This window comes from Neoarius graeffei, chromosome 9, assembly GCF_027579695.1.
Source record: "Neoarius graeffei isolate fNeoGra1 chromosome 9, fNeoGra1.pri, whole genome shotgun sequence".
NCBI classification, from domain to species: domain Eukaryota; kingdom Metazoa; phylum Chordata; class Actinopteri; order Siluriformes; family Ariidae; genus Neoarius; species Neoarius graeffei.
Genome location: NC_083577.1, coordinates 36,253,623 through 36,278,758, shown reverse-complemented (window position 1 = coordinate 36,278,758; position 25,136 = coordinate 36,253,623). Strand labels below are relative to the sequence as shown.

At 40.6% G+C, this 25,136-nt stretch overlaps 1 protein-coding gene across 3 annotated transcripts; it reads left to right on the top strand.

Annotated features, from left to right (window-relative positions):
• Positions 1 to 551: 551 nt before the first annotated feature.
• On the top strand, positions 552 to 17,386 carry LOC132891626 (zinc-binding protein A33-like). 3 transcript variants are annotated; one of them, XR_009655344.1, is made up of 7 exons: positions 552 to 980; positions 12,797 to 12,892; positions 12,980 to 13,210; positions 13,339 to 13,361; positions 13,449 to 13,567; positions 13,744 to 15,159; positions 15,243 to 17,386. XR_009655344.1 is itself a non-coding variant. In XM_060929386.1 (7 exons), coding segments are annotated over exons 1-7 (1,134 nt in total). In that variant the 5' UTR covers positions 552 to 584; the 3' UTR covers positions 15,244 to 17,386. The 3 variants fall into 3 exon arrangements, 2 of the variants coding, with proteins under 2 accessions (XP_060785369.1, XP_060785368.1); XM_060929386.1 differs by having other exon boundaries at positions 13,744 to 14,011; XM_060929385.1 differs by having other exon boundaries at positions 13,744 to 17,386.
• Positions 17,387 to 25,136: the final 7,750 nt, after the last annotated feature.

Here is a 25,136-nt window from a genome sequence, read left to right as displayed (position 1 = left end):
GAATGTGAATGGTTGTTTGTCTCTATGTGTCAGCCCTGCGATGACCTGGCGACTTGTCCAGGGTGTACCCCACCTCTCACCCATAGTCAGCTGGGATAGGTTCCAGCTTGCCTGCGACCCTGCACAGGATAAGCAGCTACAGATAATGTATGTATGTATGTATGTATGTATGAATGAATGAATGAATGAATGAATGATTTCCACTGAAATTAAATATGAAGATTTAATTTCATATATAGCCTTGACTGCTGTATATGACATGAACAAAGATTGTTATCTAAAAACTCCACCTATTAAAGAAGTGTGGAGTCTGAAATGACTGTACTGCAGTTCTTCACAAGTAGCTGCAGTGTTCCCATGAGTTTAGTTTTACACATTTTCAGCTTTTACATGAAAATGTATTTTTATACAAATTCAGTCTTACATTTTCACTGTTCAGAAAAGAAATGATTATTAAATGGAGCCTGACGTAAGAGGCATGGTCATGTGTTTAACACAAACCTGAAATCAAGGTGTGACTTTCCCAGAAATGAAAATGAAACTCAGATCATTTAGACTGGCGAGAATAACAACAGCAAAAGGAAATGGCAGCTAATTTCACAGAAAAGGATCTCTCCTGTCCTGTTTGCCATGAAATTTTCAAGAATCCTATTGTTCTACATTGTAGTCACAGTGTGTGTAAAGTGTGTTTGCTGCAGTTTTGGGAAAGCAAAGGATCCAGAGAATGTCCTGTTTGTAGGAAAAGATCATCTATGATGAGTCAGTTACCCTTAAACTTGGCCTTAAAGAACCTGTGTGAGACTTTCTTACAGGAGAGAAGTCAGAGCTCAGCGTCTGAAACAGTCTGCAGTCTGCACAGTGAGAAACTTAAACTCTTCTGTCTGGATGATCAACAGCCGCTGTGTGTGGTGTGTCGGGATTCAAGAAAACACACCAACCACAAATTCTGCCCCGTTGATGAGGCAGTAACCGACTATCAGGTAAAAACACACTAAAAACTAATTATACACACACAGACATATCTGTAGATTTTACTCTCTCATGAAAAGTATAAATAACACACCACAGGTTAAGATTAATTTTCATTCAAAGCTTTCATTGCATCTCCCCAGTTTATGAGTAGAAAAAAGATAAGTTTGAAATGAAATGTGTATCCAACAATAACAGTTTGAATTTAACATGACTCTCTTGGTCTCCAGGCATAATTTATAGAGTAACGTTGTGAGTAATTGTTGAACTTATCATAGCCTGATTGCTGACAGGGTCCTTCAGTTTATTTGTTATTTCTATTGTTCTTACAGAAGTACAGTTAGGTCCATACATATTTGGACATTGACAAATTTATTGTCATTTTTGTTGTAAATTGGAATTAAATAATGAATATGAACTCTGATAATTAATTAATTAATTAATTAATTAATTAATTAATTAATTAATTAATTAATTAATATGAACAACAAATATGAGCTTTAACCGGAGTATTTACAGTCAAGTTGGGGTGAATGGTTTAGGAATAACAGCACTTGTATATGTGCTCCACTCCCACCCCCTTTTATAAGGGGCCAAAAGAAACTGGACTAATTAACATAATCATAAATTAAATTGTCATCTAGTTTTGTAGTACTTGAAACTGGTCTTGGTCTCCAGACCGGTCTCAAGGCCATTTTTTGAAGGTCTCATCTCGGAATTTACTCAATCTTGTCTCAGTCTCAGATACAAAGACTTGATATTTTATTTCAAGACCAGTCAAGACCATAACTGAGGATTTTGCTAAATTGCTTGTGCATTGTCTGATTTATTTGTTAACATCATTACTGTCATTGAATGTAAAACTTCCTGCTTCAAATGTGACCAATAATGTGACTCATTGCTAATTCGAAATTTTCAATCTGCCATTACCCCTCCCCGTCCCCCTTCACACCCACTAGACTGGTCCTGGTCTTGTTTCAGTCTCACCCTGCCTTGGTCTTGGTCTTCACTTGGTCTCAACCCCTTAAAGTCTTGATCTTGTCTCGGGCTCAATACAGTCTGGTCTTGGTCATGACTTGGTCTTGGTTTAAGTGGTCTTGACTACAACACTATTGTCATCTTTAGTGCTTGGTTGCAAATCCTTTGCAGTCAATGTCTACCTGAAGCCTGGGACCCATAGACATCACCAGATGCTGGGTTTCTTCCCTGGTGATGTTCTCCCAGGCCTTTACTGCATCTGCCTTCAGTTCCTGTTTGTTTTTGGGGAGTGTTGCCTTCAGTTTTGTTTATGGCGAGTGAAATGCATGCTCGATTGGATTCAGGTCAGATGATTGACTTGGCCATTGAAGAACATTCCACTTCTTTACCTTTAAAAAAAAAAAGCTTGAGTTGCTTTCAAAATATGCTTTGGATCATTGTCCCTCTGCAGTGTGAAATGCCATCCATGTACGTTTACATTTATGGCATTTAGCAGATGCCCTTATCCAGAGTGGCTTACAGAAGTGCTTTGAAGACTATCAATAAATACATCCTGATACTGTTTCACTAAGTTATGGACTAAGATGCTTTTGAAGCATTTGGGTGAATCTGCTCAGATAATATAGCCGTATGCACTTCAGAATTCATCCTGCTGCTTTTGTCAGCAGTCACGTCAGCAGTAAATACAAGGAAACCAGTTCCATTGACAGTCATACATTCTCCTGCCACAAGACGAATTGGTATGATGGATCATGAGTCATTCTTTCCCTTCTTCATACACTTCTCTTCCCATCATTCTGGTACAATTTAATCTTTGTCTCATCTTTCCATAGGACGTTGTTACAGAACTACGTGGGCTTTCTCCTTGATGTTTTTGGCAAACTTTAATTGTATATTCTTGTTTCTGAGGCTTACCAATGGTTTGCATCTTGTTGTTGTAAACTCTCTGTATTATCTTTGGTTGACTTTGACACAGATATGCCTACCTCCTAGAGGTTATTCTTGATCTGCCAGTTGTTGTGGAGTTTTTCTTCACCAGGGAAAGAATTTTTCTGTCATCCACAGCTGTTTTCTGTGATCTTCCAGGTTTTTTGGTGTTCCTGAGCTCATCAGTGCATTCTTACTTTTTAAGAATGCACCAAAATACTTGATTGGCCACAATTAATGTTTTTGCTATTGTACTGTTGTTGTTTTGATTTTTCAACCTAACAGTGTTTGTTTCATTGGCAGTTTTTTAGATTTCATATTAAGACTTAACAGCAACAGATTCCAAATGCTGGACTTGAAAGCAAATCTTGATCTTGATTGAAATTGTCCAATTACTTTTGGTCCCTTAGAAAGTGGGACACAACATATAAAAAGTGTTGCAATTTCTGCACTAGTCACTTAATTTGTATGTAAATACATTTCAAATAAATGTGAAAGTCTGCAGACATTAATTATTGAATGTTAACGCCAATATACTGTGGTCAGCAATGAAAATAATAACTTTGTCAGTGTCTGAATATTTATGGACCTGACTGTTTATTCTTGTTCTCATAATTTTTATCTAAATTACATAAACTAAAAGCTAAATTATATTAATTAAAAAGTGTTTCACATGTACAACCCCAAATCAGGAAATGTTGGGATGGTATGGAAAAGCCAAATAAAAAAAGAAAGCAGTGATTTCTGAATTTATTTTGACTTGTATTTCATTGCAGATGGTATGAACCCAAGATATTTCATGTTTTGTCAAATCAACTTCATTTCATTTATTAATATACATCCATTCCTGCATTTCAGACCTACAACACAAAAAGTTGGGATGGGGGCAATTTAGGGCTAGTAATGAGGTAAAATAATTAAATAATGATGTGATTTGAATCAGGTGATGTCAACAGGTGACTATAATCATGATTTGGTATAAAATCAGTGTCCAGGAAATGCCTCGTCTTTGAGGAGCAAAAATGCGCAGAGGATCTCCAGTTTGTCAATAAATGCATGAGAAAATTATTATAATGTTTAAAAATAATGCTTCTCAAAAAAAGACAGAACGGGATTTGGATATTTCACCCTCTACAGTGCATAATATCATTAAACTACTCAAGGAATCTGGAGAAATTTTGGTGCATAAAGGGTAAGGGTGGCGGCACGGTAGTGTAGTGGTTAGCGCTGTCGCCTCACAGCAAGAAGGTCCGGGTTCGAGCCCCGTGGCCGGCGAGGCCCTTTCTGTGTGGAGTTTGCATGTTCTCCCCGTGTCCGCGTGGGTTTCCTCCGGGTGCTCTGGTTTCCCCCACAGTCCAAAGACATGCAGGTTAGGTTAACTGGTGACTCTAAATTGACTGAAGGTGTGAATGTGAATGGTTGTCTGTGTCTATGTGTCAGCCCTGTGATGACCTGGCGATTTGTCCAGGGTGTACCCCGCCTTTTGCCCGTAGTCAGCTGGGATAGGCTCCAGCTTGCCTGCGACCCTGTAGAACAGGATAAAGCGGCTAGAGATAATGAGGTGAGATGAAAGGGTAAGGGCACATACCTAAGCCAAACACCTGTGATCTCTGATCCTTCAGATGGCACTTCATCAAGAACCATCATTTGTCTCTAGCTGATGTAACCACATGGGCTCAGGATTACTTTGGGAACCATTTTTTTAAATTATATTTTTATTAGAATTTTGTACAAGTTACAAAAAACAAACACAGAAAAAAGACAAAGTAGAAACAAGTAAAACAGAACACACAAAAAAACAGCAAAAAAAAACAAAAAACAGGGCATATTTAAAAACAATAATTGTGTACACTGCTGCATCACTGACACTAGAATCTTAACACAAATACTAAACAGAGATGGTAAAGGTGGATGGCACTCTATGAACTCCCTTGCTGGTCAAGATCAGTGTTATATTTATCAAGGTGAGCCAAAAATGGCTGCCATATATCTGAAAATTTATTAAGATTGTCCATCATGCCATATCGAACCTTCTCCATATGCAATATGCCAATGAGCTCACGTAACCAGATCTTAAACTGAGGCACAGTATCTGACTTCCAGAGTTTTAAAATAATTTTCTTTGCAATTACTATTCCATACATAATTGTGCTTTGCACCGAAACCCCATGTTTAAGTAGAGAAAGAGAAACCCCAAATAATGCAATCATTGGATCAGGTTCAAACACACAACCATACATGTCAGAAAACCACTTAAATATGTTACACCAAAAATTATACAGTTTCGGACATGTCCAAAAGAGATGAGTCAGAGAGCCCTCTGCAGATTTAGTACATTGGTCACATAGTGATGAAATGGTGGGAAAGATTCTGTGCAGTTTGGTTTTTGAATAATGAAGCCTGTGCATCACCTTAAATTGGATTAACTGGTGCATGGTGTTGATAGAGCAAGATCAGGTCCTACCAAGGCCCTTCCTCCAAACATCATCTCCAATCTGCATTCCCAGCTCCTCCTCCCAGGAGTTTTTCAAAGAGTGCGTAGCAGAAATTGTTTGTTCAGAAAATATATTTACAAAGCCAGAGACCAATTTTCTAGATTCAGGTGGACCCAACAAAAGTTATAAATCAATTTATCTTCCAGAAGAGACTCAAAGTTAGGCACACATTGACGGGCATAATTCCTAATCTGCAAATATCGGAAAAAATGTGTTGTGGGAAGAGAAAACTTGTTTTGTAACTGAGCAAATGTAGCAAATTGTTTATTAATATACAGATCTTTCAGAGTGACCAAACCCTTTAGCCTCCAACTGTCAAAAGACCCATCCGAGAGGGATGGAGAGAATGCATGATTGTGATATACTGGGGCATGGATAGAAGTGTCTGGTAGTCTGCAGCCCTTCCTAATTTGCTGCCATATTTTTAAGCAATTGAAAATGATCATATTATCCATCTTAACAGTTGCAGGAGGTCTGGGTGTTGAGAAGTGCTGGAAGCGAACTGTTTTTGACATCACTCATTTCAATGGCAACCCAAGGGGGAGTCTCGACAGATACCTCCATATTATATCCTTCCTGCCAATAGACAAGGGCTCTAGCATTCGCTGCCCAGTAGTAATGCAGGAAATATGGCAACCCGAACCCACCCATTTCCCCTGGTTTATGTAAATGAGCTTTTGAAATTCTGTGAGCTTTAAAGCCCCAAATAAAAGGTAGAACTATCGAATCCAGAGATTTGAAAAAAGATTGTGTCAAAAAAATAGGTAAATTTTGAAAGAGATACAAGAACCTCGGCAGGGAAACCATCTTGATGGCATTTATTCGACCCACCATAGAGAGAGGAAGATTCCTCCATTTTTCAATGTCCCTCCTCAGTTTCTCAAATTTCTCAAGAAAGTTCAGGTTAAAAATTAGTTTAGGGTCTTTTGACAAAACTACACCAAGATACTTCAGCCTGTTGGTAATTTTGAACGGGAGATTATGCAGAAATTCAGTGTTGAGATCCGCACCCAATGACATGAATTCACTCTTCTGCCAGTTAATTGTGTAACCCGAAACTTCACCAAATGTTCTGATTAGATCCAGCAAAACAGGAACTGATTTCTCTGGTTGTGATATGAAAAGAACAACATCGTCCGCATATAGGGAAATATGGTGATCCACTTTACCCAGCCGGATGGGTTCAATAGAAGGGTGATTCCTGATACTAATGGCAAGAGGTTCAATAGCAATGGCAAAAAGCAATGGGCTGAGAGGGCAGCCCTGGTGTGTCTCGCAGTGTAATCAGAACGGCACTGATCTTTCTTGATTTGTGAGAATGGAGGAAGATGGATGAGCATATAACATTGTAATCCACGATACAAATTGACTACCAAATCCAAACTCTTCCAAGGCCTTTACCATGTATGCCCATTCCACTTGGTCAAATGCCTTTTCCGCATCTAGGCAGAGGGGAGCCACCCTCGAGCCCTTACTGTACCTATGATACATTATATTCATCAATCTTCTGACATTAAACAAGGAAAATCTATTAGGGACAAAGCCAGTTTGATCAGCGTGAATGATGGATGATATGTATTTATTTAACCGATTTGCTAGTCTCATCTCATCTCATCTCATCTCATTATCTCTAGCCGCTTTATCCTTCTACAGGGTCGCAGGCAAGCTGGAGCCTATCCCAGCTGACTACAGGCGAAAGGCGGGGTACACCCTGGACAAGTCGCCAGGTCATCACAGGGCTGACACATAGACACAGACAACCATTCACACTCACATTCACACCTACGGTCAATTTAGAGTCACCAGTTAACCTAACCTGCATGTCTTTGGACTGTGGGGGAAACCGGAGCACCCGGAGGAAACCCACACGGACACGGGGAGAACATGCAAACTCCACACAGAAAGGCCCTCACCGGCCACGGGGCTCGAACCCGGACCTTCTTACTGTGAGGCGACAGTGCTAACCACTACACCACCGTGCCGCCCCCGATTTGCTAGTAACTTGGTAAAAATTTTCATGTCTGAATTCAACAGTGCTATAGGATGAAAAGATGAAGGCTCAGTTTCATCCCTACCTTCTTTTAATAATAATGAAATATTGGCTTCATATAATGTGGGCGGAAATTCCTGGGTTCCAAATGAATGATTGAACATCCTCAAAAGGAGGGGAGCAATCTTCAGAGAATTTTTTTTATACAGTTCGATTCCGAAACCATCTGGGCCAGCGGCCTTGCCATTGGGAAATGATTTTATAGCATCCAGAATCTCTTGCGTGGTGATGTCAGAATTCAAAGCTTCACGGGCAGCCTCACTTAATTTAGGAAGTTTTAGACGCCCCAACCAATCAGAAACATTCCCTTTTCCATTTGACATGTATAACTCTGCATAATATTCCCTAAAGTGATCGTTTATACTTTTAGGATCAGTAATTAGTTCTCCAGTCTTTGATTTAATCTTGTGTATGGCTCTACTAGCTTGCAAGCCTCTTAACTGTTGGGCCAGTAATTTATGGGGCTTATCCCCCAACTCGAAGTGTTTCTGCCTGATCTTAAACAACTGATCGCATACCTGACTGGATAGGATAGTGTTATATTCATATTTTAGTTTAAGAATATTTTGTAAGGTGGAAGGGTTGGAGGAACTCCTGTAGGCAAGTTCCAACTGCGATAGTTCAGTTTCAATTTCTGACAGTCGCTTCCATCTTTCCTTTTACAGAGAAGATTCAAAAGAGATTATGTGACCCCGAATCACTACTTTAAAAGTTTCCCATAAAGTGGAGTCTGTGACTTCCAAATTATCATTGCACTCCAGGAATTCTGAGATCTTAGTGGATATATATTGACAGAATGATGCATCAGAACACAATGATGGGTGGAGACACCAGTTAAACTGCTGTTTTTTGTGATTAAGATCTAGGACCAATGAAATTGGAGAATGGTCAGAAATTAAAATATTATGATATTTTGAGGCAATCACATTTGGTATCAATTTAGAGTCAATTAAAAAATAATCTATTCTTGAAAAGGACTTGTGCATTTGTGAAAAAAAAGAAAAATCTCTATCTGTAGGATGTCCAAGCCTCCAAATATCAACTAGATTCATGGAAGACATTAAGTTATTTAAAACCGTGGAGGAGGTAGACGACTGATTTGGCTGGACTGACCTATCCAAACGGCTATCAAGCACACAATTGAAGTCACCACCTGCAATTAAATGTGTATCCGAGAGATCAGGCAGTGAGTTAAATATCTTACGGAAAAAAGCTGGGTCATCAAAATTTGGACCATATACATTAAGGAGTGTAACATGAAATGAGTGAATGTAGCCAGTTACCAAAATAAACCGGCCATTTGGATCACTCACAGTAGAAACATGCCTAAAAGGCACAGTCTTACGGATCAAAATTGCCACTCCTCTGGCTTTACTGGAAAATGTGGACTGAAAAATCTGATTGGCCCAGCTACATCTAAGTAACTTTTCCTTTGTGGGTCTGATATGCGTTTCTTGCAAATACACTATATCAGCAGACAGAGATTTTAAGTGAGAGAACACTTTAGCTCGCTTGAGCACATGACCCAGCCCACGCACATTCCAACTAGTAAAAGTGATGCCACCACCTGGCGAAGGAATACTAGGATGCATATGGATTTTGCATAGTAGCAGCATACAAACATCTCATCTCATTATCTCTAGCCGCTTTATCCTTCTACAGGGTCGCAGGCAAGCTGGAGCCTATCCCAGCTGACTACGGGCGAAAGGCGGGGTACACCCTGGACAAGTTGCCAGGTCATCACAGGGCTGACACATAGACACAGACAACCATTCACACCCACATTCATACCTACAGTCAATTTAGAGTCACCAGTTAACCTAACCTGCATGTCTTTGGACTGTGGGGGAAACCGGAGCACCCGGAGGAAACCCACGCGGACACGGGGAGAACATGCAAACTCCACACAGAAAGGCCCTCACCGGCCCTGGGGCTCGAACCCAGGACCTTCTTGCTGTGAGGCGACAGCGCTAACTACTACACCACCGTGCCGCCCCGCATACAAACATAATGCCCTAATAAAATAATGATAAAGACAAGAGGAACACATGAAAACGAACAAGAACATCACCCTCCTCCCCCCCTCCCACTTTCCCAAACAAAGTGAGATTGTAAACCCTACATACTCTCTTAGGGGCTGCTGGACCATACAGGAACAACTAACCGGCCACTAAGTTAACCCAGGGACCCCGTGCCCTCTCCACTAATGAGGACAAGTGCTTGTGAAAATCAAAAGCGATAAATATATTTGTTAACATACATACACACATACCTTACAAACTGTCATATAAATGTCCCAGTAGGTGTACAAACAACTTAAGAATCGCATACCGAAATACGCCATGTCGGCGGATAGTATTCAAGACAGCGTCTCTGCAAACGCCTCGGCATCCTGCGGGGACGAAAAAACCCTGTCCATGGTGCCCCTGGAGATCCACAGCCGTGCTGGGTAGATGAAACCGCACCTCACACCTGCATCTCGGAGTCGCTTACGGACGGGATCAAATGCCTGCCGTTGCTTCATCACCTCCGCTGGGTAATCAGGAAAGAAGTGAACCGCTTTACCATTGTAGCACAGAGGAGACTGCTGGCGGGCCAGCTGTAATATTTTCTCCTTCAGTTGGAAGTGATGAATCCGTGCTATCATTACGCACGGACGCGCGTTGTCCTCGGAGAGCCATCTTCCCAGCCGATGAGCCCGGTCCACCTCCAGCGGTCTGGGAAAGTTATCAGTGCCCAGCAGCTCAGGGATGAACTTTGCCAAAAACTCTGTTGCGTGTCCATTCTTGATTTTCTCAGGCAAGCCAATGATTTTAATATTCTGCCGCCGGGAGCGAGCCTGCAGGTCCGTTACTTTCAGACGAAGTGCTTCATTTTCTGACTGCATTTTCGTACATTTCTGCTCAATGAGCGAGAGACGGCGGTCATACTCCAAGTTAGCATTTTCCACCTCCTGTATTCGGTTACCGAGACTCACCAGCGTTGCCTGGGTGGATGCCAAAGATGCCTCCAAGTCATTAAAACGATCATTCATTGTCCTGCTCATACATCGTATAGCTGCGAGGATGCTCGATTCAGACTCCAGATCAGACTCGTTGGCTAACTCCGGAGCCGCAGCAGCTAGCTCCACACATGGCTGGCCATCAGTCTCATTAGAGGCTTTCTCTTACCGCTTCCCTCTTTCAGATTTCGGTTTTGTCATCTTGAGGCACTTAGTCCAAAGTATTTATGAGGCGAAACCGGGAAATTAGGTAAAATATTAAGTAAATGACCGAACTATTTCGAATGTGGAGAGGAGCTCTGAGAAATACGACTACTCCATACGGTGCTTACTAGCGCCTCCTACTTTGGGAACCATTTGTCACCACAATATGGAGTTACATCCACAAATGGCAGTTAAAACTTTACTGTGCAAAAAAGAAGCCTTATGTTAACTGTGTCCAGAAGCACCATCAGCTTCTCTGGGCTCAGAGGCATCTGGGATGGACCATCACACAGTGGAAACGTGTGCTGTGGTCAGACAAATCAGTATTCCAGGTCTTTTTTGAAAAAAAAAAAAAAGGGACACTGTGCGCTCTGGACCAAAGACAAAAAGGACCATCCAGACTGTTACCAGCAACAAGTCCAAAAGCCAGGGTCTGTCATGGTATGGGGTTGTGTCAGTGCCCTTGGCAAAGGTAACTTACACTTCTGTGATGGCGCAGAAAAGTACATTGAGATTTTAGAGCAACATATGCTGCCTTCAAGACAAAACCTTTTCCAAGGTTATCTCAACAAGACAATGGAAAACCACATTCTGCACACATTATAAAGGCAGGGCTGTGGAAGAAGAGGGTGCCTGTCCCCTCTGTCCCCAATAGAGAATGTGTGGAGAATTTTGAAATGAAAAATATGACATTGATGACCCCGTACTGTTGTACACCTTAAGACCTGTTTTCACGATGAATGGGACAAAATAACACCTGAAACATGACATCACTTGGTATCTTCAGTACCTAAACATCTTTTAAGAAGAAGAAACCTTTATTTGTCACATGCACACTCAAGCACAGTGAGATTCATCCTCTGCATTTAACCCATCTGAAGCAGTGAACACACGCGCACACACCCAGAGTAGTGGGCAGCCACACGACAGCACCTGAGGAGCAGTTAGGGGTTAGGTACCTTTCTTAAGGGCACTTCAGCCCAAGGCCACCTCATGTTAACCTAACTGCATGTCTTTGAACTGTGGGGGAAACCAGAGCACCCGGAGGAAACCCACGCATACATGGGGAGAACATGCAAACTCCACACAGAAAGACCCCATCGGCCGCTGGGCTTGAACCCAGGACCTTCTTCCTGTGAGGCGACAGTGCTAACCACTACACCACCTGAGTGTCTTTCCCTAAATTTATTAATAACTAAATAAGTTAGGTTTAGTTTCTTCAGAATGCTTTTTATTATTTTTGCTGCCACAAATTTCAATTTAGCAACTATAAGTAATGGATTATGGACACTAATTTATTCTGCATTCTAAAATAAATTTGGTCAAAATGTTGTTCAGTTTAATTCATGGTGAATTTTGACCAGCCAAGCAATGGCTTGGCACCAACATGAGATAAACACTGAATAGTACTTCTCACTGAGTGGGTGTGAGAGTGGTGTTTAAATAGGGAAGCTGATTATGGAGGAAATGAGTGACAGGTGTAATTAATAAGCTGGAAACAGAGGGCGCTGTGGTTCTTGGGAAGTGTAGTTCATGGTGGCCATGTTTGGAGGCTGTTTTGAGCTTGTGCTCTCAACACTGTTACTGACACATTGCCCAATAATTATGATAATTTTAATAATAATAACTGATAATTTTTGTAGAGGGCGCCACGGTGGTGTAGTGGTTAGCGCTGTCGCCTCACAGCAAGAAGGTCCTGGGTTCGAGCCCCGGGGCCGGCGAGGGCCTTTCTGTGTGGAGTTTGCATGTTCTCCCCGTGTCCGCATGGGTTTCCTCCGGGTGCTCCGGTTTCCCCCACACTCCAAAGACATGCAGGTTAGGTTAACTGGCGACTCTAAATTGACCGTAGGTGTGAATGTGAGTGTGAATGGTTGTCTGTGTCTATGTGTCAGCCCTGTGATGACCTGGCGACTTGTCCAGGGTGTACCCCGCCTTTCGCCCGTAGTCAGCTGGAATAGGCTCCAGCTTGCCTGCGACCCTGTAGAAGGATAAAGCGGCTAGAGATAATGAGATGAGATGAATTTTTGTAGAACAAATGGAAGTGCATAACATCAACCACTTTTTTTTTAGTTGAAAAAGTTTCCTTTGTTAAGTTAATTCTTTCATTGAGCAGTAGTTTGAAATTAAAATCTGAAACACACAGTCTCAATGCAGTGTGTTAATTTATTTCAGGAGGAGCTGAAAACTGCACTGAAGCCCCTACAGGAGAAACTGAAGATCTTTCAAGACTGTAAACTGAACTGGAGTCAGACTGCAGAACATATAAAGGTTAGAATCAATAACATGGGGTTGATATTATAATTATGTTTTTGCATGATTGCAGTTTTATTTAACTGGATTTCCTGTTCATTACAGATTCAGGCCCAACACACAGAGTGTCAGATTAAGGAGGAGTTTGAGAAGCTTCACCAGTTTCTACGAGATGAAGAGGCAGTCAGGATCACTGCACTGAGAAAGGAAGAAGAGCAGAAGAGTCAGATGATGAAGGAGAAGATTGAGAAGCTGAGCGGAGACATATCATCTCTTTCAGATACAATCAGAACCATAGAAGAGGAGATGAGAGCTGAAGATGTCTCATTCTTACAAGTGAGGATCATTTAGTCAGTATTTACACTGTGAGAAAGTAAACCTTCTTTCCATCAGCAGAAACGTCACATTTCCATGATGTAAAAATGTAAATTGTATCTGCTGATATTTGCTTTGTTGTTTTGCAGAACTACAAGGCCACAGTGAAAAGGTGAGTGATGTGGTTCCTGTCTCTCTCGTTCTCTGTGTTTCTGAATCCAAACCCACAGCAACACTGACTCCTGAATGTTTTTTGCAGAGCCCAGTGCACACTAAAGCATCCAGAGAAGCCTTCAGGAGCACTGATCCATGTGGCAAAACATCTGGCCAACCTGAAGTTCAGAGTCTGGGAGAAAATGCAACACATGGTCCAATATAGTAATATACTTTCTCTCTTCTCCTTGTTGGTGTTTGTGATCTTTAAAGATGAACATACAACACCAGGTTATGAATCTATTCAACATACAAAAATGTGTGTGTGTGTGTGTGTGTGTGTGTGTGTGTGTGTGTGTGTGTGTGTGTGTGTGTGTGTGTGTGTGTGTGTGTTTTTTCAGCACCTGTAACTCTGGACCCCAACACTGCTCATCCTAAACTCGTTGTATCTAATGATCTGACCAGTTTGAGACTCAGTGCTGAGAAACAGAACCTTCTTGATAATCCAAAGAGATTTGATGAATTACAATGCATTCTGGGCTCTGAAAGCTTTAACTCGGGGACACACTGCTGGGATGTTGAAGTTGGAAACTGTACATTATGGCTTGTGGGTGTGATGTCAGAATCTGCTTGGAGGAAGGGAGATATAACCTCCAGAGATGGAATCTGGTATGTGGTGTATAAGATCAGTCATTATAGTGCACGATCTACACCACAACCATCCATGATCCTTTCAATAGCACAGAAGCTCCAGAGGATCAGAGTGCAGCTGGATTGGGACAGAGGAAAGCTGTCATTCTCTGATCCTCTCAGTAACACACACATACACACTTTCACACACACATTTACTGAGAAATTACTGCCACTTTTAGCTATTGGATCTAAAGACTCTACTCTGAAAATCCTCCCACCTCAGTGTTCTATAAAAGTGACATATTAGAGCTGGTTCAGAAAAAAAAAATACACACACACATCTCATCTCATCTCATCTCATTATCTCTAGCCGCTTTATCCTTCTACAGGGTCGTAGGCAAGCTGGAGCCTATCCCAGCTGACTACAGGCGAAAGGCGGGGTACACCCTGGACAAGTCACCAGGTCATCACAGGGCTGACACGTAGACACAGACAACCATTCACACCCACATTCACACCTACGGTCAATTTAGAGTCACCAGTTAACCTAACCTGCATGTCTTTGAACTGTGGGGGAAACCGGAGCACCCGGAGGAAACCCACGCGGACACGGGGAGAACATGCAAACTCCGCACAGAAAGGCCCTTGCCGGCCCCGGGGCTCGAACCCGGACCTTCTTGCTGTGAGGTGACAGCGCTGACCGCTACACCACTGTGCCTATATGCAAAAGTTTGGGTACCCCTGGTCAAAATTGCTGTTACTGTGAATGGTTAAGCAAGTTGAAGATGAAATGATCTCCAAAAGGCATAAAGTTAAAGATGACTCATTCCCTTTATATTTTAAGTAAAAACAATTTTTTTTTCATCTTTTACATTTTCAAAATGACAAAAAAGGAAAAGGGCCCGAAGCAAAAGTTTGGGCACCCTGCATGGTTAGTACCTAGTAACACCCCCTTTGGTAAGTATCACAGCTTGTAAACACTTTTTGTAGCCAGCTAATAATCTTTCAGTTCTTACCTGGGGGATTTTCACACATTCGTCCTTACAAAAGGCTTCTGGTTCTACAAGTTTCTTGGGCTGTCTTGCATGCACTGCTCTTTTGAGATCTATCCACAGATTTTCAATGATGTTTAGGTCAGGGGACTGTGAGGGCCAGGGCAAAACCTTCAGCTTATGCCTCTTGAGGTATTCCATTGTATATTTTGAGGTGTGTTTTGGATTGTCTTATTGTAGGACCCATCCTCTTTTTAACTTCAACTTTTTTACAGATGGTGTGATGTTTGCTTCCAGAATTTGCTGGTATTTATTCAAATCCATGCTTCCCTCAACCAATGAAATGTGCCCTGTGCCACTGGCTGCAACACAACCCCAAAACATGATCGATCCACACCCATGCTTCAGAGTTGGAAAGGTATTCTTTTCCTGGAATTTGGCACCCTTTTTTCTCCAAACATACCTTTGCACATTGTGGCCAAAAAGTTCTATTTTGATTTCATCAGTCCACAGGCCTTGTTTCCAGAATGCATCAGGCTTATTTAGATGTTCATTTGCAAACTTCAGACGCTGAATTTTGTGGCTAGGATGCGGGAAAGGTTTTCTTCTGATGACTCTCCCATGAAGGTCATATTTGTTCAGGTGTCGCTGCATGGTAGAACAGTGCACCACCACTCCAGGGTCTGCTAAATCTTTCTGAAGGTCTTTTGCAGTCAAACAGGGGTTTTTATTTGCGTTTCTAGCAATTCAACGAACAGTTCTTTCAGAAAGTTTTCTTCATCTTCCAGACCTCACCTTGATCTTCACTGTTTCTGTTAACTGCCATTTCTTAATAACATTACAATCTGAGAGTCACGTGGGATCGCCGAGTAAGATGGCCGCACACTAGAAGTTGTCGAGAAACGTCACCGAAATAATGTAATTTATTCGTCAATATCTCCTCATTTACAATTATTTGTTATACTCGTCAATAGCTTCATAGTTTCCTCGTCAATTTATCCGTCAAATATAGACTATGGCTTCATCCTCGAAGTATTTCATGAACACGCGTGGAAAGCCTGACAGGGACACTGGTGGTGCTAGCCCAAAACGCTCTGAACACAATGCTAGCCTGGAAAACCTTTTCACTGAAGTGAGTAAAATGAGCTCTATGCTCAATACAGTGGCTACGGACGTGTCAACTATTAAAGAGACTACAACGGAACTGAAAAATGCTGTAAGCGCCATGCAAGGATGGCTGACTGGCCGAAACCCGAATATCCGAAGTGGAGGACATTACCCAACAGTTGGTCAATGACCGCGAGGTACACCGTAGGCGTATAGACACACTGTGGAGTCGTGTAGAAGATTTGGAAAACAGAAGCCGCCATAACAATGTCAGGCTGCTAGGTTTGAAGGAGGGCGCTGAGGGAAACAACTTAAAGGCATGTATTGAAAGGATCTTGTCTGAGGGTTTAGGCATGGACATTGACAGTGAATTTGAGATTGAAAGGGCACATCGTTCTCCTGGATATCGTCTGGAGGAAAACCAACCACCGAGAATGTGACGGAGGCCTCTGTCTCCATTCACGAGCGGCACCTGTAGCCAAGGACGCGTTATCCTAATGGGCTTCATGGACAGCTGCCCAGAGCCTCGGCCACTAGGGGACCTCGGAGGTAGCGAGATAGGAAAATATGAAACAATATTTTCAGAAGTTTTGATCATATTGATAACATTTTTGATGCATTTCGCCACCCGTAAGGAAGCCCACCTTGTCCCGTCGCATAAATCACCTGTCATTGTCAATATGATCACTGTCCACCATGTCTTCACACGCTACGCCAGCTTGAGTTCAATGATTTAATTAATGACTTCGCTTTCCAGAAAAGTAGGAAAGTGCCCTTGTAAGTTGACCCATGGCTGTCAAACTGAATGCGCAAAGTTGTGTGCCACTGCTGTTTGGGACATTACGTGTGTGAAAGGATGAAATGTTTCACATAGCCTAACATTTTGAGATTTATTTCTGAGAAGCAAGATATTTTTCTTTCTTTGTTATCGCTCTTTGTTTTCACAAGTTAAAAGTCGCCTGGATTCCAAAATGAAAACGAACGGTTATATACCAAATGAATGTTCTTGTTCTGAATACTAAAGAAACTGTTGTAGGCCTAGGTTATGTTCTTGACATGTTGTTCATTGACTCACTCATTCAAAGGCTTCTTGAGGCTAAACTTTAGTTAACCAGACTTGTTAACCGTGATGTCTGATGGATTTTTTCACCATGCAGTTGCCTATTTCACCATTGCTTTTTCTTGATTAAATAGGTGTTGATGGATATAAAGTTTTATCGTTCAATAGTATTTCTAATTGTGCCACTGTCATTATTTAAGTTTCTGTGTCTAGTTAGACAGGCACGTCTGAGGGGGTGAATTTGCTGAGCGCAGTTGACAACAGGCGGGGGTGGGGCCTCGGGGGAGGGGGGGGGGGTGTTCTGCCCAGGGCCTCGGCAAGGGTTAACGCGGCCCTGCCTGTAGCGCTGCCTATTGTTTCATTAAGCACGTAAAGCACGCTTGTTGTTTTCTCGTTTACACGCTACTTTCATTAAACAATAATATTACGGCTACGACAGCGGTGGTGCACACCTAAAGTTAGTAGCAGAGAGTAACATGCACGCACACACACATATTGCCTTCATCTTTAGTGGTTCGTACTTTTAAACAATTTGCTATACCACACACGATAAAATGGTCATTGTTGAATGTTGTGTTTGTGCTTATCTTTGAGCGCTCTGTCTTGTATTTTGTGTTGGGCATGTTTGTGGGTGGCGTTTCTGTGTTTGGTGGGTTGTTTGAATGGTCCGTGTAATTCCAGTGCAGGGAAATGAGAGCCAAACCGAGCGGTTCAAACTTGGGGCTACTTTACTAGAGTCTGGCCTGCGCAATGCATCATGGGATTGGACTATACTATGGGAAAAGGGGGGGGGGGGGGTTCAGTGAATGTGTTATTTATACATGCCCTTACGAAAATCTACTATGGTTTACTATGGTTTTACCATGGTTTTTATGTAGTAACCATGGTTATACTATGGTTTTTATGTGTAGGAACCATGATTCTACCATGGTATCTCATGGTTATTCTAAGTACTATGAACCAACCATAGTATTACTGTGGTTTATCCATGGTAGTAACCATGGATCTACTATGGCATTTCATGGTGATTCTAAGTACTATGAACCAACCATAGTATTACTGTGGTTTATCCATGGTAGTAACCATGGATCTACTATGGCATTTCATGGTGATTCTAAGTACTATGAACCAACCATAGCATTACTGTGGTTTATCCATAGTACTGCAGTAGCTGTGGTAGCATCATAGTTGTATGTGTAATAGGTCATAGTAACTATGAAATTAGTTTAAAAAGGGATAGTATGGTTTTTAAAAGGATGCACTAACTGTAGTATTATCATGCTTTCGTCCAACAGTCAATGCTGTAGAGAAGGATCTCGATTAACAGCCCAGATACATTAACATTTACCATAGTGAAACCATGGTTAAATCATGGTTAAACCATAGTCATGAACCATGGTTTTCATGGTCACCCAAAAAACCATGAAAACTATGAATAACTATAAACCATGGTAAAACCATGGTTAGTTTTCATAGTAAAACCATGGTTAATTTTCGTAAGGGTGCTAGATGGGCAAAAGTGCAATAGTTTTTATGGTAATGTGCAGTGTTTATATGAATGTGTGATTATTGCTGCACATGTAATCCATTATGCCTTTTGTGACAATGATTGATTAATGTGCAGGGTGGTATGGCCTGGGGAGGGACTTAGGGCCTAAAAGGGGATTCTCATTCAGTGTATGGGAGAGTGAGAGGGGACAGCAAGGGTAATGTAGACTGTGGCTGTAAAAGTTCCATATTTTGTGGAAGTGCTATTTCTCCTTTGTCTTTAATTATTATTATTATTTGTAATTTATTAAGTTTTTTTGTATTATATAACCTACAATATACCTTTTCACCGCTCTTGGCAACTTTTGCATGTTTGCCTGTATGTTGGGTGCACTGTAAATAAAACACCTTGCACTAAAGTGCTATTTGTGGCAGAGCCAGTTTTTTTTTTTTTGTGGACCTGGCGATTTGGCCTGTTTTACCACAGAGACTAATAATGATTCGATTCTTATGTTCATCTGCGAGAGAAAAGGTGCTTAAAGCAGCAAGGGAAAAAGGGGGAGTAACGTGGAGCAGATGCAACCTCTCGCTTCTTCCAGATATGACAAAGGAACTGGCTGAAAGCAGAAAGGCCTTTACAACGGCCAAACAACCACTGCATGCCAAGAAAGTGAAGTTCACCCTTGCATTTCCTGCGACACTATGGTTCACATGGAATGGGAGGAAGAGAAAGTTTCAAGACTCGTCAAAGGCTGTCAAGTTCATTGAGCAACAAATGACGGAGGCAGAGGGCGATGGAAGAGACGACATTGGTGACGACTACACTGTAAAACCCGATAAGGTCACTGAGCTCAAAAATTTTACTGAAACCGATTACGTAAAAATTTTTGAGGTAAGTAACTTAAATTTTTTAAGGTAAGATTTCTTAGAAATTACAATTAAGTGTAACTATAGTGTAATTTTTAAGAAATCTTACCTTAAAAAATTTAAGTTACTTACCTCAAAAATTTTTATGCAATCGGTTTCAATAAAATTTTTGAGCTCAGTGACCTTATTGGGTTTTACAGTGTAATGTACAGTGACATTTACCACTAATGGAGAGTTTGAGAAAGGTATGGTGTGGCTGGACGTTTTTTGTGTAGCTATCTGAATCTAGGAGAGTTGGACGTTCCACAGACCAAGTCAGATTTTCTTTTTCTTTTCTTTTTCTTTTCTGGTATTTGGACTGATTTAAAAAAGGAAGAGTCTCCAGTTAGTAGGAGTCTCTTGTGTGTGAATATGTTTTCTTCTACTGATAAGGGAGGGGTTTTGTTGACCATTTTGGTCATGTTTGTTCACTTGCCAGTTCTGGACATTTTGATTTTGAAATTATTCAGTGGTACAAAAGCTCTGGTAATGTCTCAAGAAGGTCAGACAAAATGGAATTGCCTTTATATGCTCAATATTTTAATTTGTTTTCTATAAGGCCTGAATGGCAAATAATTCTTATGTTAAGGTAGTGTCCTGGAACATAAATGGATGCGGAAACCCAGTGAAAAGGAAGAAGGTGCTTTCATATCTTAAACTTCAATGAACAGACATAGCATTTATTCAAGAAACACACCTAAAGGATGATGAGGCTAAACAATTTAAAAGAAATTGGTTGGGGCAAGTTTTTTATAGTTCTTTTTCCAGCAAGAAAAATGGAGTTCTTATTTTGGTACACAAAATGTTAAATTTCTCATTGGTAAGAGAATTTAGGGATGCGAATGGTAGAATTATTTGTCTTGATACCATCATAAATGGCATGGAATTAACACTCTGTAATATTTATGCCCCCAATAAAGACGAGCCATCTTTTTTCCATGAGGTTAATAGCATATTGGGGAATGCACATGGTAAAGTGGTTTTGGCAGGAGATTTTAACCAGGTTTTGGATAATACATTAGATAAAAGCAGATTTTCCTGAACCGTAATACCTAAGGATAGAGCAGCCATTCACATGTTGATGAGAGACAATGGTTTGATTGACATATGGCATTTGGTTAATCCAAATAAACAAGAATATTCTTTTTACTCTCATTGCCACAGGTCCTTTTCCCATATAGATATTATTTTGATCTCTCAGAATCTAATCAATGCTGTCATCGACAGCAACATTAATGCTATTTCACTGTCAGATCATGCACCTGTTGAACTCTGTATAAATATACACCCAGACAGAATCAGGCGAGGTAGATGGAGGATGAATACTTCCATGCTGCAAGATGAGGTATTTCATAATGAACTGGCTGAAGATCTATCATGATTTTTTGAGATCAACATGGGTAGTACAGACAGTGTGGCAATGGTCTGGGAGGCATCAAAAGCTTACATTAGAGGTAAAATAATTGCACAAACTTCCAAAAAGAAAAAAGAGCACATTAACACTGTTAAATTGGAAGCAGAATTAATCATGGAGAGAGAACTGGCCAAGCATTATACAGATAGTCTGTTTAATAATATTTGCAAATGTAAATTCAGAATAGATGAAATATTTAACAAAAAGGCTGAATATGCTCTATTTAGATTGAAAACAACATTTTATGAAGCAGAAGAGTAAACAGGCAGGCTTCTGGCTAGACAGCTTAAGGAGCAAAGCACTGCTCATGTAATCCCAGCGATAAGAAGAGGGGGGTCACTAGTAACATATTCCAAGGGAAATAATGAGGTCTTCAAAAGTTTTAATGAGAAGCTGTATAGATCAGAAGGTATGCCAAACAAACTATCATTGCAGAACTTTTTCTCAAACATAACTCTTCCAAGCCTAACGTCTGAACAGGTAGATATTCTTGACAAACCAGTGTCCCGAGAGGAGGTGATAAAAGCTATCCGAGCTATGAAAACAGGGAAATCACCTGGAACCGACGGGTTTCCTGTTGAATATTACAAAGAGTATATAGACATAATTACTCCAGTTTCGACTAAGGTGTATGAAGAGGCTTTTCAGACCAGCTCACTTCCACCATCTCTGAATGAAGAGCTCATATCATTGATTCCTAAAAAAGGCAGAGACCATACAGATCCTGCCAATTTCAGGCCAATTAGCCTAATTAATGTAGATAGCAAAATACTGGCCAAGGTATTGGCCCTAAGGCTAGAAACAGTTTTACCAGACATTATACACCCAGACCAGGTTGGTTTCTTACAGGGTAGATCTTCGACTGATAATCTACGAAGGCTTATACATTTGATATGGTTACACTCCTCCAACACTGCATTGGTGGCTGCAGTCTCATTGGATGCTGAGAAGGCCTTTGACAGGGTCGAGTGGGGTTTTCTTCACTTGGCCCTGTCTAGATTTGGGTTTGGAACTGGTTTCACGAAATGGATTAAGATACTGTACAGTAATCCTAAGGCAGCAGTTATGACAAATGGTCTGATCTCATCATTCTTTAACCTCTCCAGAGGAACATGACAGGGGTGTCTTCTATCACCACTTCTATTTACAATTGTCTTGGAACCTCTGGCGGTAGCTATAAGAGCAAACTCCTCCATCAAAGGAGTGAAAGGAGGGGGTAGTGAACATAAGCTAATGCTTTATGCTGATGACATACTTTTTCTGACTAGTGACCCACAAAACTCCCTACCTGCTTTAATGGATACTATCAGTGAATATTCTCAGCTTTCAGGTTACAAAATTAATTGGACCAAATCTGAAGCAATGCCAATATCCAAACATTGTCATCCACAAGTAATGACACCGTATAACTTTAAATGGATCCTAAAGGGCATGGTCTACCTGGGTATCAAGTTGAGCCCAGACTTTAGTGAAATGACTGCATTGAACTATGATCCACTGCTTCAAAAAATCAAGACAAATATAGGGAAATGGGAGAAGTTAAACCTGACCTTGTGTGGCAAAGTAAATGTTATTAAAATGGTGATTGCCCCACAAATTAATTATATATCCATGATGCTCCCGCTCAGTATACCATATCATATTTTTAAACAGTATGATAATCTCATCAAGGAATTTTTTGGGGCAGGGAGGAAACCTAGATTTAAATTGAGCAAACTGTTCACACCTAAGGATAAAGGTGGGCTGGGTTTACCTAATATCAGATTGTATAGCTTGTCTTTTGAAATGGCTAAGATAGCTAAACATTGGAGCGGAATGGTGTCTGGCTTAAGATGGGCCACCATAGAAGAGACTCTTGCCACACCCTTTCATCCTATACAGTACAAGTATTATCCCAACAAGTGACTGGTATAGAGATAAAAACCCAATTATTAAGCACTCTAGGGAGGTCTGGGCAAAGATTCATAAGCTACACAAACACTCACATTACAAGCAGCAATATGCCTCACTACACTGAAAAAAGTAACCTATAGAATTTACCCAATAAATCTGAGGTAACAATTTGAATTGACTTGTTTGGGGTAGATTTAATTCCATATATTGAGTATAAAATAACTGAAATAAAAAGCTATGAAATACTTAAATAAATTGGGTAAAATTTACCTCACATTTATGTATCTATTCAAAAGCTACTTTCTCATTGAAATTGGGTAAAATTATCTCTTGTTTGCTAGTAGGTAATACCTGATAATTACTAATCAAAGGTAATTAATATCAGTTAGTAACCATTACTTATTCGGAGAAGGTAAGATGTACCCCCCCCCCCCCCCCCCAAAAAAAAGACTTTCAGATGGTTCATCATCTCAATGTTTTTAATCCATAAAATCATAAAAAAAAAAAAAACACAGAATAAAGTGCAGTACAACAGCTTCACACAACATTTCAAGTAATGAACCTGTTTTATAACTCACTAACTAACAGCTTCAAATGTTGTTTCTGGACTGACCAAATCTGCAGTCCAGGTGCATTTATACAACAAATAACTGAACCGCCTTGTTTATATGCAGCAATGATGCACCAAATGATCAAAAAACACAAAATAAAGTGCAGTACAACAGCTTCACACAACATTTCAAGTAATGAACCTGTTTTATAACTCACTAAACTAACAGCCAGAAAGAGGAAGCTGGCAGTCTGAGAGTTCCCTGTCCCACTCACTCAAACACGTGGTCTGACGCATGCACAGTTTGGAGCACAGGACTCACGGCTTTGGGATATATTTTACCATATTTTTTCCATGTAACGGTTGTTACCGTTAATGAATAGGTAGCATATGTATAATTTACCCATTACTTTATAATTCCTCGGCTGACTGCAATAATCGAGTAAATTTTATCTGGTTTGCATAGATTATATTTACCACTCTCCAGAATCACTTCTTACAGTGTATGGCATAACCCAGAAATTAGAATAGGGAAACAAACAGTGTTTTGGAAAAGCTGGGTAAAGAAAGGACTTCATACAATTAATGACCTCTATAAAGATGGCATCTTTAAATCCTTTGCTGATCTAGTTCAGGAGTACGATCTTCGAGAGAAGGGTGACTTCTGGAAGTACTTGCAGATTAGACACTGCATAATGGAAAAAAGTCAGCCAAATAAAGTAGACAATCCAGTTGTTGACTACTTCCAATAGCCATGTAATCATAAGGCATCAGTAATTTACAATAAATCAATTTGTTTGACCAGTGGCACATGTGTAAATTTAAGAATAATTTGGCAGAGGGAACTTGATTGTGACATTGACAAAGATATCTGGGAACAAATTTTGGCAGATAATGGTAAATATATTAAAGAAATTAGATGTAAATTTATTCAATACAAAGTCCTACACAGGTTTTATTGGACATCATGCAGGCTTTTTAGAATAGGGCTAATAACTAGTAACATCTGCTGGAAATGTAAAAAGGAAACTGGCACATTTCTGCATCTTATGTGGGATTGTGCTATGGTCAAGCCATTCTGGTGCAGAATATTGGGGTTTTTGGAGACGTGGATGGGAGTGGACCTGCCGGCATGCCCACGCTTATGCCTTTTAGAAGATAAGACCGTAATACCACAGCTGACTAAAGACGCTCATTCAGTATTGATGGTTGGGTTACCCTCAGCTTCTAGAATCATACTATGGCACTGGAAATCACCCATAAACCCAACATTCCAAGAATGGAAAGTTTTAATGAGTGAGACAGTGTCGTGTGAGATCATGCTTGCTAGAATAAGAGGCGAAGGGCCTGTAGCACTGGGTAGCTGGGACTTCTTTGCAGAGTATCTGACCTCTGGACTAATACCTTAGTTATAGGGATCTACTATGATGCCTATGTGCATTCACCTTCTGTGTTTTTGTGTTAAGATTATACTTTATATGTTTTTTCTTTCAACCAGGAACACTTATCAAATTACGTTAATTTAACTGTCTGACCTTTTTTCTTTTTCTATCTTTGCTTTTCTGTATGATGTACCATATGAGCCATGTACCACAGTTGTTCAAATAAAAACTTTAATTATAAAAAAAAAATTACAATCTGAGGAAACAGCTACCTGAAAACACTTTGCTACATTCTTGTAGCCTCCTCCTGCTTTGTGAGCATCAATTATTTTATTATTCAGAATGCGAGGGAGTTGCTTAGAGGAGCCC

Coding starts and splice junctions, on each gene's coding strand:
- LOC132891626 (XM_060929385.1), top strand. CDS start 585: ATGGCAGCTAATTTCACAGAAAAGGATCTCTCCTGTCCTGTTTGCCAT. Junction 13,211..13,338: donor AAGATGTCTCATTCTTACAA/GTGAGGATCATT, acceptor GTTGTTTTGCAG/AACTACAAGGCCACAGTGAA. Junction 13,568..13,743: donor GCAACACATGGTCCAATATA/GTAATATACTTT, acceptor GTGTTTTTTCAG/CACCTGTAACTCTGGACCCC.